The sequence below is a fragment of the Hirundo rustica genome, chromosome 1 (genome assembly GCF_015227805.2).
Source record: "Hirundo rustica isolate bHirRus1 chromosome 1, bHirRus1.pri.v3, whole genome shotgun sequence".
In the NCBI taxonomy this organism is placed as follows: Eukaryota; Metazoa; Chordata; class Aves; order Passeriformes; family Hirundinidae; genus Hirundo; species Hirundo rustica.
Window position 1 is genome coordinate 11,659,867 of NC_053450.1, and position 16,592 is coordinate 11,676,458.

At 42.5% G+C, this 16,592-nt stretch overlaps 1 protein-coding gene across 1 annotated transcript; it reads left to right on the forward strand.

The window, feature by feature from the left end:
• The first annotated feature begins 101 nt into the window (after positions 1 to 101).
• Positions 102 to 16,257, forward strand: DERL1 (derlin 1). The gene is made up of 8 exons (XM_040082012.2): positions 102 to 722; positions 2,709 to 2,820; positions 5,883 to 5,947; positions 8,474 to 8,500; positions 10,471 to 10,566; positions 11,230 to 11,282; positions 12,450 to 12,560; positions 13,628 to 16,257. Exons 1-8 carry the CDS (start codon positions 570 to 572, stop codon positions 13,764 to 13,766), a joined length of 756 nt encoding a protein of 251 aa, XP_039937946.1. The 5' UTR covers positions 102 to 569; the 3' UTR covers positions 13,767 to 16,257.
• Positions 16,258 to 16,592: the final 335 nt, after the last annotated feature.

Here is a 16,592-nt window from a genome sequence, read left to right on the forward strand (position 1 = left end):
GAAGAGGGGCGAGCACTCCCCCCCCCCCCCCAGATATCGGGGAATGGAACAGCTCCAACTGCGGCCTCGCGGGCTGCTGGGAGTTGTAGTTTTCCGCCTGCGCGCGGGCCTGGGTGGGAATGGGAGAGCGGAGCGCGGCCAGCGCCCGGCGGTGAAGTAAAAACGAGTAAAAATATCGCGTTCTCGCAGGAAAATTTGTTTATAACTCAGTGCAATAGGTCACTCAGAACGTGCCTTTGCAGGCTGGCGCAGGACTTGCTGCTGGTTCCCTCCTGTTTCCCGCGCCCTCGCGCTACACGCGTGTCTCGGGCAAGGAAACGCAGGCTAACCCGACAGCCTCGCCGCCACCAGCGGCGGCTCCTTCCCCGCTCCACCCGCGGGGCGGTACTCCCAGTGGCCGGGGCGGGGCCGGAAGTAGCGGCGGCGGCTCGGCCGAATTCGGTGGCGCCACGTCTGGCTCGAGGCCCCCTCCGTGACCGGGCGGCGGGAGAGGCTGAGCCGTCATCTCAGCTCTTCTCCAGCGGTCGGTTCGTGGCGAGGCCTCGGAGGCGGCCAGTCGCGGCTGCAACATGTCGGACCTGGGGGACTGGTTCCGAAGCATCCCTCTGATCACGCGCTACTGGTTCGCCGGCTCCATCGCGGTGCCGCTCGTGGGCAAGCTGGGCCTCGTCAGCCCCGTCAACCTTTTCCTCTGGCCTGACGCCTTCATCCACCGCTTCCAGGTACGGGCCGCACTACCGCTCCCGGCGTGCCCCGCGGCGCCCGCACAGTAGCTCGGTGTGACTCTCTGCGCGCGCGGCCTTCTGGGAGTTGTAGTGCACGGTCGCGCTGCGGGGCCTCGCTGGGGCTGTGTGGGGGGTCGGCCGCTCCCAGGGGTGACCGGGGTGACCAGAGCCCCTCCCGCGGGAGTGGAACCGCCTTCCCGCTCGACCTGTAACAGCGCCTGCGAGATGGGCCCTGATTTACCCGGTGCTCTGCCCGCAGGCCCAGGGCCCCCACCGCGGTGACGGGCTGCGCGTCCCTGCCAGGGTGACAGAACGAGGGCTGTTGCCCCTGACACCCCTGTAGTTCGTCTTGTGCTTCATTCTGGTGTGGTTTTTTCCTACACTTTTTGTGGGAATTGTTTTGGTGGGTGCTGATTCTTGTGCCAAGGAGCTCTCTGGCTGTGGCTACAGGTGTCTTGCCCAGCTCTGTGTCATCGCGTGGCCGTGGCTTTGGGAGCTGTAACTTTGGGTTTACAGGGTGTGCAAGCATCCCAGACTGCAGCTGGCCCAGGAGGTTTTGAGGCAGAGCAACAAAAGAGGCGTGGAGCCCCTGGGGCGGGTACAGCGGGGGGCAGCAAAGGTGATCAAGGAACTGGAGCATCTCCCCGATGAAGAATGGCTGAGGGGGCTGGGCCTGTTCAGCCTCGAGGAGAGAGGACTGTGAGGGGACCTCATCAGTTTCTCTAAGGATCAGAAAGGAGGTGTCAGAGGATGGACAAACCCCAACGGGCAGAAACTGATGCACGGGAAGTTCCACCTGAACTGGGTGACCACGCACTGGAATGGACTGACCGAGGAGGCTGTGGAATCTCCCTCACTGGAGTTATTCAAGAAGTGTCTGAGTGCAATCCTGTGTCATGTGTTCTAGGATGACTGCTTGAGCAGGGAGGTCAGCTCAGGTCACCCACTGTGGTCCCTTTTAACATGGCCTATTCTGTGATTCTGTAACGGAGTGCATCTTTTGCACCTTCTGGTTTAGAATTTGAAAAAACTTCTGTTTGGGAAGGTCACCTTCTGTGCTTAGGTGTGGTACATATAAACTAACAACTGATACCTTGAAGTGTCAGGTATGCAGTGTTTCTGGGTGCAGTAGGAATATCAGAAGTGGTCGCAAACTGGACATATTTTTCCTTGCACTGTGATGTTACAGATTCAGTGCTGGGAGAAAGCACTCGTTGGAGGAGCTGAAAATGAAATAGAAGAGGTTTCAGTTTTTAAGTTTCTGTTATATTGTCTCATTATATCTTCACTGAGGAAAAAACCCCAAACCCTAAAGCTCTCTTTGCACCTTAATTCATATATTATTTCCAAAATCTAATAGCATAAATGACTCATTTTTGCTCTATTTCTGTTATTCCTTCTCGAACTGTGATGTTCAGGATCCTAATACTCAGTTTGGAAATGTTGCTGCTTAAAGAGCTCGTTCATGAATGACCAGACATTTACTGTCCTTGCTAAGTGCTGCTATGCAGCTGACTGTGCCCAGCATTCATAGCTGGGAGACTGTCCCAGAGCAGATCCCAAATGCTCACAGTGGCACGTGCTGTCTGGAATGGTACACTAAAGGCTGGGAATTCCTTGGCCTCTGTTCAACAGCGAAGAATGGGTTTTGTATGGCTGTTTTTAAATCAGGGTAGCATCCTTGCCAGTGAGTCTCTTTTGCACTGCGTTAAAGACTCACTACTGCAAAGATGTGATGGAAAGCAGTTTGAAAACCTGTGTGTTATTTCTGGTGTAATCTTAATAGCTTTGCTTGGATTGAAAAAAACACCCCAACTATAAAATCTGCTGAAAGAGCAGCAATCGATACTTGGGCATTTTAAATCTTCTTCTCGATGTTTCAAGTTTTCATCCATTATCAAGTAATGAATGTAAATAAAAAGCCTGTGCATATGAGTTCATTCTGCAGTTCATAAATATGTCTTTCTCGTTTGATCTGGACAGATCTGGCGGCCGATAACGGCAACTTTCTTCTTCCCAGTGGGACCTGGAACGGGATTTCTGTACTTGGTGAATTTGTATTTCTTGTATCAATATTCCTCACGATTGGAAACAGGTATGTTGACCATTAAATTGCATGCACCTGTGAACCCTGCCTGGAGCTGATAAGAGATGGCTCATCTCTGTGCCAGCTTATGTTGGTCAATGTGAAGCTCCTCTGAAAACCGATTTTCTGTGGCTGTCTCCTTCCCTTTGGCCATTTAGGATCTGAACTTGATACTTGTTTCAGTAGGAGGGTTTGGTGCTTTTAGTTGCTGCATTTAAGGAAGTGAGACAGATTAAAGATCATGTTTACCTCTGTTTTTTTTTTTAAATCTGATTTTTTTTTATCAGAGAAGGGTGATGGAGCATAATGTAATAATGGGTTTATCCATAGGGAGAAAATAACATGAGTTTTTTCTTGATTTATAGGGATGCTTATTTTTGTTATTCTGTTGTCTGTGTTAATTGAGAGATACCTCCTACAAAGGAAGTCTACCCCTCTGCCTGACAGATATGTGGAAAAGTTAAGAGACTAGAAGGATTTTCCATTAAGGGGAAAAATTAAGTGAAGAAAAAGAAGATCAGATAATAGAAAATTTCTCTCAAAAAAGCTGATTGTTGGTACAAGGTAGCTTCAAAACTGGTTTCCTTTTGCACTGCCCAGTTCATTAAACCTAGACAAAAATTGGTTCAATTGACATAAATAACTGAAGTATTTGTAAAGTCTTTATGAACGAGAATTTCAGTGTAGTTCTAATGGAGTTTTGGAACTGATGGCGTAAAGGGGAGTGCATTGAAAGGTGATGTTTGGGAAGTCCACGAGAGAGATCTCTGGTAGACCTACCATTGAGAGAGTATATTGTGGAATCGCATTTAAGTCTTAAGAAGAGTAGCAGGGAAAGGGAGGAGTGGTGCTATATTCTATTTGGTGGTTTTCGTAGTGAAAGTAAATACTAATTTAATAGCTATAAATGGTTCCTGCTTCCTTTTGAGCCTTTCTGCGTTAGTTCACGAGCACATGAGAGTGCTGGCAGTTCTGACTGAGCAAAGGTAGGTGTAGTAAGAGTCCCTGGTTGATTATGAAAACTAGAAGATCTCACTGCTTATAGATATACTTACAAAGTGCTCTAGTTGTCTGTGCTGTGGCACAAGTCTCATGAAAGGGAGTGAATTTCTGCTGTTCTGCAGATCCAGATTTTGAAACTGGGACAAACATCTGTGTTGTTTGAACCAATGCATTTCTTTTATATTACAGTTATTTTTTCTGAGTATAAATGAAGTCCTTGGTTAGGTTGGCCCTTATTTCTGTGAAAAAGGCCTGAATCCTTCTGTAGTTGGAAGGTGTATAGGTTGCTGATAATGTTAACAGATGGAAGTCTGCATTGGTCCATGCTTCCTTTTGTCTGTGAAACTGAGAAAGTGAAACTTCTATTTTCAGCATTGTGCATGGTTTTTGACCATACACTGCTGCTGCCTCCCAGCTTCAAATTTAGCTGTCATGTAACTTCCAAAGGAATGGGTGATTGAGGTGTTTTCATTTTGCTTTGCTTGGAGAAGAACATAACAAATATCAACAGAGTAAGCAGAATATGTGGAGTTCACTCCCCAGTATGTATGAATGATGAGATTATGCAGCTCTTCCCAGATGACAGGATTATACCCCAGGCCTCATGGAAGGCCCCATGGGATAGAGCTCACCCCCTACCTGTACTGAGCTTTCTGGCAGTTTGTAGTCTAGTTTGCTTAGATGTTCATGAAAAAGTCGACTTAAATGGTTTGTCTAATATTCTTGTTAGCAATCTCGTAGATAATGAGAACCAAAAGAATTTAGAAGAATAGGAGCTTTGATTTCTTCTGTCTTGGAAGGATTCCTGAGCTGGCGTTTCTACAGCCTTAGTCAGCTTCTTCTCTTTATTTGTTTTTATTTGTTGTATGGCAACAGTAGGGAAAAAAGCTTCAGTTTCTGTAATTTTACCACTTTAAAACTTCCTGATATTTTTTTCCTACCATGCAATTTGCGTTGCTGAATTTAAACAATAAAACTGGTATTTTAATAATTTTGTTTTACACAGGCTATTCTAAAAAGCTAATGCTTAAAAGTAGGCTTTCTTCCTTTAAGAATACTTGTATGAAGCTGAGCAGTGCTCACATTAAGTAGTGGCATTCTTTCTAGGCATTTTGATGTTTAGTTAGGAGCGTGTGATTCAGGTTGTCCATGATGTGCTATGTGTGTCACTGTCATTCCCACTGTTACTGTGTGTCACCCCCACTAGTCTGGGTCATTTTCAGTAATATTCTCAGGCTTTCCTTTCCTGCCTGGGTTTATATGAAAGTTGATGGGAGTCTTAGATAGATGCTGAGGTCTCTATGAGCCTTTTGCCCCAGTTAGCAAGAGTGAGAGCCTCAGCTTTTTACTGTTGCAAGGAGGTGCTAGGGGGTTATTTTTTAGTCCTTGTCTCTGTCAGGTCTCAAACTCAACTGAGCATCTGAAGATCATTTCGTTAAATACAACCTGCAGGGAATGTTACTCGATTATTTTTGTTTCCCTTGTCCTGAAAAAATTGACACATATTTGGGAAGGTGAATTAGAGAAGCAGTACAGCTTAGAAGGAACAGAATGTGCTGCACATGCGTACCCGCCTTGTCATGTGTGCTGATTTTTTCTGGAGTATAAAAACCATTGCATCTCTTGAGTCTGATGAGATGATGCAAAGAGGATGCAATTTGCCTAAGTAAGGGCTGGTTTTCACATGACTCAGTCATTAAACTTGGTATTTCTGCTTTTGCTATGCATGTTTCCTTATTTTCTGCTTCTTACCCACAGTTTTGTATGAACGATGTGGTCCAACTCCGTTTTTGAAGTCTTATGTAGTTAAAACTACTTACCTCCAGAGTCAATCTGTTCTTTTTAAAGTATAGGCACTGCTTGTGCTCTAATGTAGTAGGCTGAATGTCTTATTTTTCTGTAGGTTGTTCTGTTCTAAGGCTTTTTAAAATTAAAAAAATGCGTAGACCACAGACTGCATGCAAAGCAACTGTTATTAACTGAGCTTTCGTAGACTCTCACAAATAAAAGTAGTTCTAATTTTTAATCAAAATTTCAGTGCCTTTCATAATGATTCTTTTTATTTTCAGGGGCTTTTGATGGAAGGCCAGCAGATTACATGTTCATGCTCCTGTTTAACTGGATCTGCATTGTTGTATCCTTCTCATCATCAAACTTTGAGATATATTTTGGTTCCCCTGTTTTTGCCTGAAATATGTTCAAAGACTAGGTTTTATCAAGGAACAGTTTTAAAATGTAACAAATGTTCCTGGCCGAGTTTGTAAGTGTGTAACCTTCTTGAAAAGGTAGTGAGTGGCTTGAGGGGAGATCACTTAATAATGTGCTCACAGGAGTGTGTACTCAGAGCTGAGCCGCTGCTGGGTGAGTGTCCTTGGTGCTACCTGGGTTCCGTGGCTGAGCTGCTCTTGTGTGGGCTAGCACTGAATTTAGTGTGTTTGAGCTGCCATGTGCAGAAAGGACTGATCACTGCTGTTCCCTGAAATTTATGGAGAGTTCCTTTACCTGCTGGGTGCAAGTCATCTGAGTCTGTGAAAGCAGTGTTGTGATACCTTCACTGAGACAACTTCCTGAAGAAGCTGGGCTTGTTGGTTTGGGAATGCTGGGAAACATTTCTGTGAGCTGTACTGTACCACCTGAATTTCCTTTTAGATCTTGAATACAAAACTGGGATGAGTTGATAAGCCAGGTAGTTGTGGCACCATTCAGAGGGATCTTTAGAGGCTGGATAAATGGGCTGGCCAGGAATGAAGCACAATAAAGGATAGTGCAGAGTCTGGCTCTTGGCAAGAAGCAGCCTCAGGCACCAGGACAGATCAGGGACTGACAAAGCAAAGCATCTTCCAGAAAAGGCCCTGGGTGTCCAGCTGGACACAAAGATGACCACAAACCAGCAACGTGCCATTATGGCCAAAATGGCCACCAGCCCCCTGGGCTGCCTTAGGCAGAGGATTGCCTGCAGGTTGAGGCAGGTGATTGCTCCTCTCTGCTCAGCCTTTGAGAGATGTTTGGGGGCTACACCCAGCTCTGGGTTCCCAAGTACCAGGGAGACATGGACATACTGGAGTGAGTCCAGTGAAGGGTCGTGAAGATGATTAAAGGGTTGAAGCATCTGTCACATGAGAAGCTGGGATTGTGCAGCCTGTGGTGTTGTTATAGAATCATACAGTAGTTTGAATTGGAGGGACCTTAAAAGGTTTTCAACCCCCTGCAATGAGCAGGGATACCTTCGACTAAATCAGGTCGCTCAGAGCCCCATTCAAGCTGACCTTGAATGTTTGTAGGGGTGGAGCATCCACCATCTCTCTGAGTAACTTGTGCCAGTGTTTGACCACCCTCGTAGTAGAAAATTTCTTTATGCCTAGTTTTGCCTAGTCTGAATCAACCTTTTTTTAGTTTAAATCATTACTACTTGTCCTATTGTAAAAAGCCCTGCTATAAAGTTTGTCCCTCCCACTCTCTCAGCCTTTCTCTAAAAGAGAGGCGTTCCATTCCTCCAGTAATTTGTGTGGGCTTCCTCTGGTCCCACTCCAACAAGTCCATGTCTTTTCTTTGCTGAGAGGTCTGAAGTCAATTCCACAAAACAAAGCATAGGAAATTCCCTTTAAATGTAAGAAATTCCATCTATGGTAAGGGCAGTGAAGCACTGGCATGATTGGCGAGAGAGGGTGTGGCACCTTCATCCTTGGAGATGCTCCCGTTCTGTGTGTGCTGTTGCTGCCTCCTTGTAGCAAATTGCAGTGGCAGAGCAGGTGGGAAAAAGGGAGCGGTGACATCATTGTGAACCAGATACTGCTGGGAGAGCTGGTGTGTAGAAATGCTTTATCAATCCATTATCTCTAGCTGCATTCCACTATGTGGAGGGAATTGTTTGTCCTGCTGGTCCTGTCAAGCCACACTGTAACAAGGTGCATTTAGTTACGTTGTTTTGAAGATGAAGGTTTTCTTTATGATTGCAGGCTGTTGGCTGTGAGCATTTAATTAATCTAATTGTGACATGACTTTCAGACTCGTCATTTAAAAGCTAGTTGCTTGTTCCCTGTACTATGTAAGGACCAACCTGGATGTGTGATCTGGGAAAATGCTGGGTGTCATTTTATATATATTTTTGAGCTGTTAAAAGCATCCTGATCATATCAAAAATCATTCAGTGATTATCTCTACCCAGCAGTTACTATAACAGGTTCTTTGAGCTCCAAGGTGGGAGAAGAGTATTAATGCATTGATGCACTTTAAGAAATTGCTTATTTTCTATGGCTCACTGGCAGTATATTGGTATTTTTTAATGATCTGGTATTTCTTTAGTTAGAAAACCAAAATGTCAGTTTTAAACTAATGAAAGAATCCAGCTGTTAAACTTTAATGTGCCTTTTTGCAAGGACTGATTGAATCTGTAGCTAGCTAGTTTCATCAGGGAGGAAAAACCAGTGCACACATCAGGCCTTGGGGTAATGACTTGAAGTGGGAATTTGAAAGGCTGCCAAAAAGCAGTTATTGAAACAAAGTTTGTACATCTCTGGATCACTGGAAATTTTAACCTAAAACAGTGTGATATTAGTTTTGAATATTAAAGATCTTTGCATGTGTGTTCGCTGTGTCTGCAGCCTTTTATTGTTGTAGTCTGTCAGGTTTATCTGCATTTTCCTTCATGGTGTGATGACAGATAACTGGTTTGGTAATGGACATGCAGGTAAGTGTGGTGCAGTTTCTTAGATGATAATTTTACAAAACTTTATGACTACTTAATGACTTTATAGAGAGCATTATTGACTTAACTGCAGAGCATAGTTAAGCTAGGCTGTTCAGATTATTTCAGAATGGACTGTTGTGTGTGTATTGTTAATTTTTCAGATTGGGTTAGCCTCAGGTGAAGGCATAAGTTTGGATCTGACTGCCACATCTAACCTAGTTAGGGACACAAGAAGTAAAAATTGTGTCTTTGTGCAGTCAGGAAGTGTTCAGACTTTTACTAAAATGGACACAAGATGTCACCTATGCTCTATTTTAAAGAATGCAGATCTACTTTCTTATTTTTGTATTTAAAAATTATTCTTGAGTTTAATAATCTTCTCAAAATTAGTCCAGTATGCCTTTTACTTGCCAACATTTTTTTTGGTGAAAAATACAGCTTCAGTTTGAGACCAAAACTGTGAAGTACAAAATCCTCACAGGAATGATTAAGATAGTGGTCTTAAGAACTGGTTTCTGTGAAATAATTCTTATCTCCCCAAATACTAAGGGTGAAAATTGGGAAGTGTGTTTTGGGCACAGCTGAGTGTCAGATAACTGCATGTCTTCAGTCTGCCTCTGCCATTTTCATCTTCATCTGTCTCCATCACCCAAGGACTGCACCAATATCTGTAGTATTTGATACAGAATTATCTTAGCATTTATTAGATCACGTCTCTGACTCCCTGGTCGACAAAACCAGTGATCATGCATCTCTGGTCCTGGGTGAATTGTGTTAAGGGCTGTCCATAACTTTATACTTTAACTTTTCTGTGGGGAAGTTACCACAAATTTTTGAAAAGCATGCTGGAGTTACCCACACATTATACAAATTTTAGACTGATTGTGTTGATCTGTATATTTTTAAAGAGGTACTTATTTTTTTTTATCTGCATACAAAGTATTGGTTAAAGAAGAATCCATTTTTTGATGTGAAAGTGTGGTTTTTCCTAAAAATAAAGGTCTTTTTACTTGTCTTGAGTGGCCTTTGTTGCAGTTCAGAAGAGTAGGATACCTAGGCCTCTATTCCTAAGTCAAATGCGTTCAGGTATTAGATATTGCTTTTTTTTTTCAGTCAGTAGTAGTAAAGTAAAGTAGTAAAGACCCTCAGGTTCTTGCATAGGGAGTCAGAGTGCACTGTGGGGCTTGTGAAAGGCTGGACTGATGTCAGGATGTCAGCTTTAATGTGGAATCTGTTATATAGCGGCACCCCTGAAGGGATGAGTTTTAACCCCCTTTTGAAACACAGGAGCTGGTTACTACATTCAGCCAGTTCATGGAAAAGTTGCTGGTGCAGCCTGCCTTCAGTTCAGAAATCAGCAGATAGCTAAAGCAGTGCTTTGTGTTGCTTTCACTAGGAATAATCCAATCAGTTAATACAGAGTCAGTGTAAAGAAGTGTTTGAAACAACCTCAGCTCCTGGTGTGGAGCACAGGTTAACTCCAAGCTCTGCCAAGGGTGGCTGTGTTACCCTGAAATAGGGATTGACTGGAGCACCTTCCCCCTGTGGTGCTGTCAGAAAGATGGGGACATAGGTGGCAGTTGGATGGATAACACTTCATCTGGCATATTAGCCAGATGAGAGTGCTGGGGTTAGTGCCCTGAAATGGTTGTGGCACAGCTACAGGGCTCACTGCTGTAGGAGTAGGTACCAGCAGAGGAGTGCCCTGCAGCTGCTCTTTCCCTTGGCACAGCTTGGAGCCCTTTGCTTTGGCATGGTCATGCAAAGGAAAATGACCAAGTAGGTTCTCCTCCTTAACCTTCTCAATAGTTTTTGAACAGATCCAGGGCACATACTGGGGCAATCTGTAAAGACTTTAGTGATGTACCATGCTTACAAACCACTTCTGAAATACAGCTCCTCCTGCCTGTTTGAGTTTCTTGTGCTTCTGTGAAAGTAATGGTGACTTTTTCTTTTTTTAAACATTGTAGTTGCTGATGATTCCACTCATCATGTCAGTACTTTATGTGTGGGCCCAGCTGAACAGAGACATGATTGTATCATTTTGGTTTGGAACGAGATTTAAGGTATGTCGGAGAGTATATTGGAAAGATTTCTGCCTGTAAGGTGCACGTGTAGTGGGTGAAGGGCAAAATAGAAATATTTTCTCTTATTAAAGGTGTCCTGTACTCTCACCCAGAATATTCCTTGAGATGCAGCAACGACAAAGTTCATAGTCTTCCATGTGGTATCACTCAGTGTGTCTCTGCTGAAAAGAAGTCCTGACAATTGATCATTCTGAAAAACAGGAAAAAAATCCTGATAAACATTAGCCTGGATAAAAGCTGAATGTAGTGACAAAATGTTGGTATTTCAAATTGGTTTTTTTTCATGTGTGACCTTGGCTGTTTCTGTCAGATCTTGTAGAGAAGAGTCTTTTGATCATTTCTAGACTTTTTCCAAGTCAAAAACTTTAGGACTTTGTTCAGATGCCAGCTTGCTGTGGAACATAGGGTGCAAAAGGCACGTTCATTTATAATGTTTGAATGAGTATGTTTTGTCTAAAAATGTTATCAGTTGCTCAGTTTGGAGTAACCTTTTTAGGTTGAATCTGTTAAGTTAATAGATCAGGATCTGTGTAGTGCCTAAAGCATTGAGATTATGAATCACGCTTATTAGTGCAGTGGGAAGTTGAGAGCAGGTTTACATCCTTTACTTGTACTTACTCTCTCCACTGCATTCTTTTTCAGGCCTGTTACCTTCCATGGGTTATTCTGGGATTCAACTACATCATTGGTGGATCGTATGTATTTACTTATACGGCCAGTTTGAAGTTATAAAAGCTTTTACAGCTATTTAACTTGCTGCTGAATTTAGGAGTAATATTAAAATAAGAAGCTTGAAACTGTATAATCTGACTGATAATGCTCAGTGTCAGGTGGTGATGTAACATAAAAGCAAAGAGAAGGTGTGCATGTGAGAACTAGGGAATAGAAGGTAGGTGAGGGGAGAGTAATGAGATTTTCGTGTATTTTCTAGTAACTTTATGCATTAGGCCTTCTCCATACTGAGAAAGTGACACACACTAAAGAAGGGTATCATCCCTTGGAACCCGCCATTATTACTGGTTTTAGAAACAAATTTAGCTTGACTCTGATAGTGCTGTTACTTCTTTCCCTCACAGACCTGATCTCTTTTTTTTTTTTTTTTTTTTTTCTTTTCAGTTTGTTAAACCAGGGAAAATAGCAATAAGCCCTCAGGATGCCGTACTAGCACTTGATGAATTTTTTGGTCTCTCTTGGGTTTTTTTTGACTAAACCTTGTGATGCAGAAATCCCCTCTGTGCACAGTGTAGACTCCCTTGTTGGGCCCTGCATTGACTGAGGCCTCTTGGTGCCGCTGTAACATAATTAGTGACAATAACAAGTTTGTGGTTGAATTATAAAAGGAGGAGATAGTACAGCAAAACCAAATTCCCTTTTCTGGCTGTGCCTCCTACTGACTCATCTGTCACTTGTGAAAACTGCTTGCTGTTGGATACCTGCTGTTTCTATGCATGACAGAAGATACTCAAGGGCCTCCAGTCGGCAGTGCTTTAACAAAACTGGGAATGAAATGGTTCAGTACAGCAGGAGACAGCTTGTCCAGTGAAAGCAGCAGTAACTTCTCTAGCTCTGCAGATGATTCTTTTGGGCACTAATCGCTGTACGGTCTAATTCCCCAATGTAAACAAGTATTTAATTGTGTTTTCAATACAGAGTGTAGAGAAGGCTGGGAAGGGAGGGTGGAACAGACTATTGATATGTTGGAGGTTGGCCCTTCTAAAGAAGTGGCTAAAAAATGCTGGGGGAAGGGAAATTTTCCATGTCACAACCCTTGCCAAGCTGGTGGCAGGTGAACAGAAGATTGTCACTCATTTATTTTTAGAGAAGACAGCATGTGAAACTGTTCTTTTTCTTTTGCTTTACAGAGTCATCAATGAGCTGATAGGAAATCTGGTTGGACACCTGTATTTCTTCTTAATGTTTAAATATCCAATGGATTTGGGAGGAAGGAATTTTCTGTCCACACCTCAGTTCCTGTAAGCTGACTTGATTCTTTATCTCACTGTTTGTTTGGTCCAATTTTTTGTATGGTTCATCAGACATGTATTTGTTGGGATCATAAAGTGTAAAATACTTTGCTAAATCAACTTTCTTCAGACTCTGATATTGACTGAGCTGGTGAGTCATAAAAAAGATTGAGTTACTTGTAAATGGCCCACGTGAGAGTTCTTTGTTGCCCCTTGGGATGGCTTATATCTTTACCCACTCTTAAGAATGAGAGTAAATGTCATAGTTCTTCTGTTGAATTGAGCTGCAGTAAAGAGAACTCCCTGACAGTTATCAGATATTATATAAAAGAAGTTTTATCCTGTAAGTGATCTGTTCTCTGTATCCCCATGTATAGTTAGAGGAGCTACCAGTTCAGCAATGTTTAACAATAATAGTCAGTTTTAGACTTGTTCAGGGCTATAAATGATTCTGTTTCACAATCTGTACTAGTCACCCTCACTGCGACTGCAAGTCTTGGTTTTTGGAGTGCTTTTTCTTGAGATATGTTTGTTGTTTTGGCATTGAAATACTATGACCAGAAGCCAAGTTTGTAGTTCAGTTGCCCTTGTCCACATCCTTTTGGGCTGCAGATATTCCTCCTCTATCAAACCTTAGTTAGTAACTCAGTTAACCCTTTTCATAGCATAAAGTGTTGAATTACAGTTATACTTCCTGTACAAGTTTCACTGAATAGGGAAGCTTTATATTCTAATTCTGTGCTTGCAAGCGCATCTGGTAGACCTAATTTTCCATAAAGATTAGAAGACAAGGTTGTTTTTGAAAATGTCTTTCAAGGTGGTAACAGCTCTGAAACTGCCCTCAATCTTGTTGGTTCTGTGCAATCCTCTTGGTACCACATACATCCCAGAAATTGAAGTTTCTCAGTATTTCCATTTTTAAATGTGCTGAGGGCTTAAGTTCTACTGGGAAAAGCCAGTTTTATTACAGAGTGTGTCAGCTAAGAGGAGGTGTGTGGACAAGTAGAAGGCACAGCCTTGGCATTTACCCACAAGGTACAGGCTGCTTCTCTAACTCCTCCTCTGGTTTGTCCTAGTTACCGCTGGCTGCCAAATAGGAGAGGAGGAGTGTCGGGCTTCGGTGTCCCTCCTGCCAGCATGAGGAGGGCTGCAGAAGATCAGCAGGGTGGTGGAAGACACAACTGGGGCCAAGGTTTCCGGCTAGGGGACCAGTGAAGAATTCCTGCCCTTGGAAAACAGCAACTCTTCGGTTTCAATTGGACGTAGAACCAATCGCTCCTGGTGCAGAGCATGCTTAAGAACTGAGCTCTCTGTAGTACTCATGGATTTAACTGATTCGAAAGAATGTTTCTGGTTCAAGAGCAAATTAAAAACTCCAGAAGGAAAAAAATTTAGATCTTGCTCCAGGTTAGTCAGTAGTGTCCAGTGTGATTCTGCCATTAAAAACAAGCCTTCTTTACACAGTATTGTCTGTCTCAACAGGATGCATTGGCTGTCCTGTTCCATGATGTGGTGGAACAAGCTAGTGGTGTTCAGTCTTGCCTGGTATGTTAAAAGCTTTTTTGACCACAGTAAAGAAAAATCTAGTGTAAGGCAGATGTCTCAAACAAGCCCCCAAGTTTAGGAAGCTGACTTTTTCCATAGCTGTGCTTAAGACGCAGGGTCTTTGGAAACATTATTTAAGTGATATCTCTTGGCTGCATTCATAAAGCAAATTGCAAATGTTTCATTTCTCTTATTAAGTTGTGTTTTGAGCAGTTGTTTCTTGCCATGCAGCATTTATCCTACCTGCTACATCATGGACTGGGCAGGGCTAAGGATTAGAGGGCTTTTGTTTGAAATGGCAATAACAGATACTTAGAGATTTGAAATCTCCGAAAGCTTGTTCCAGTGAAACTGAAGTCTGGCATGTTTTTTCCCCCTGCAGATTTGTGAATTCTTGGTTTCAAGGTTTCTCTTTTGATTGCCAAATTGGGTAGCATAAATACTGCTTAAACTAGAAAATGTAACACTGTCGTGGTTAAGGGTACTGACTGCAGCATTGTTTAACTAAAGCTTCAGCTTTATCTTAAAAGCTTTAAGACATCTAAGAATCGAAGCTGGAAATAATCTTTTGCAGGGTGAAGATACAATATAACAGGTTACTGCAGAAGTCTTTCATTGTCAAATAAGAAGTTGCATACACTGTTTATTACTATCTACTTTTTTTTTTTGTAAAAATTTTTGACATGGTAAAGGGAATGATTCTGTACAGTAGTTTTCCTTGCATTGGATTCCCATGGGCAGAGCATGTGGCTAAGATCCAGGAAGATGTAATGCCAGCTTGTTACTGACTCACTGCATGCTCTTGAGCAAACTTCTTACTTATCTCAGTTTTCCCAGTTGTAAGGAGGACTCGTGCATGTCTCACAGCATTCTTACAAGACAGCTGTCCCTGACCTCCCTAGCTGGGAGCTGCTGGTGAGCAAGTAAGGCTTAGGTTTACATAAATCCAACAATAAATCCAACACTTCAGCTAGGAACAGAATTACTCTAAGCTTAACTAAGACTTCTAAGTCAGAATGTAGTTGCTCGCTTTCTGTTTTGTAGTTGGAGGAGGAAGAGCATTGTCACTAGGATAAGTTTCAAGTCTGACTGAATTGACCTTTAGCATTTGTCTTGTTTTACTGGGTAGGTGGGGCACAGAAAGCTGTTCTGCCCCAACTTAGGTATCTCAGGTAACTCTAAGTAGGTGAAGTGAATCTGGGCTGATACATTTTGATTACTACTTTGTTTCTTCACTAAACTTGGGTTCTGAAAGTATAAAAACTTGTAAATACTAACTGATGCAAAGCTGAGTGGAAAATAAGCAGTTAGACGGGAAATTTTAAAAAATGCATGTTCTGTGTATTCACTGCAACTCAGTTACGTTGATTTGGCTCATGGAGAAATGTAGAAAACTGGTAATGATCATACTGTGTGCTTAAGTTTTACAGGAACTTGGAGTTTGGAAATTAGCTGCCATTTTTGTCTGTTTGGTGATGAGTTTTAAATATGTTCTTGTCCCTTTGTGTAAAAGGGTAGGTAGAAAAGAGGGGTGCAGTGTTGTAAATACGGATTTATCGTTGACCGACAACTGTTATTTGATGTGGACTTGAGTATTCAGAGAGAGAATCATCGTTTTGATAGGAGTCTTTTTAGTCATAGGAATATCACAGTCTCCAAAGCATTTGTCTTCTTTTTGAGTCAGGACCCAACTTTTAAGTGAAGATGCAATAGTTTGTGACTCAGTGGTGCACTCAAACTGCAGAATATCTCTGTACAGAAGGCCCAAAGGAAGGCTTGAGAGAGAGAAAGCGCAGCAAAAGGCATTGTACTGGCCCACTGCACTGCATGGGGTCTTGCTTTCTAGTATGTCCTCCTCTAAATTAAGAGGAAATGGTTTGCGAGGAAAATAGACTTCTTAGAAACCTTGATTAGCTTCTGAGCTGCTTCAGGTCAATTTACTTTGTTTATGGAAAATTCACTTCAGAATTCCTTATTACAAGCTCAGTTTGTTTGTTTCTCAGTTTGACCGGAACTGCTGTTTGTCCTCCCACATACATTGATAATGGCAGTCTCTTGTTAAAATGAGTACCTCCTTTCTTATTTTGTACAGATAATTTCCCTTTTTGTAATCAATTTTTGTTGGCAAAGTTTTAAATTAAAATTTTAATCTGTTACTGTCTTCGTTTTGCTAAATCATATTTCAGCTTAAGACAAGCCTTTTGATCTGCAGGTCTGTAGGTATTGTCTGACAGCTGCACTGTGACACCATCTCCTGCTGTTGATAAAAGTACTCACAAAAGTGACTTGCTTTGGGGTGGGAGTCTTGTCTTCTCTGATCAGCTGCAAAATCATGAAGGCATTTTCTTTGTTTACACCATGAGTTTTGACAGACTGTGTCCTTCCTGGGCTATTATCATTTTACAGCTGTTATTTATATGCTTGATTATTAATCCTTTGTCATCTGGGAGAAAGCATCTTTCTACTTACCCTCAAACTTTGTGGGATTGATACAGA

Excerpts from the sequence above, each read along its gene's own strand:
- DERL1 (XM_040082012.2), top strand. The coding sequence starts at position 570 with ATGTCGGACCTGGGGGACTGGTTCCGAAGCATCCCTCTGATCACGCGC. Across the intron at positions 5,948-8,473 it reads TTAACTGGATCTGCATTGTT|ATAACTGGTTTGGTAATGGA; the intron begins GTATCCTTCTCA and ends GTGTGATGACAG. Across the intron at positions 10,567-11,229 it reads GGTTTGGAACGAGATTTAAG|GCCTGTTACCTTCCATGGGT; the intron begins GTATGTCGGAGA and ends ATTCTTTTTCAG.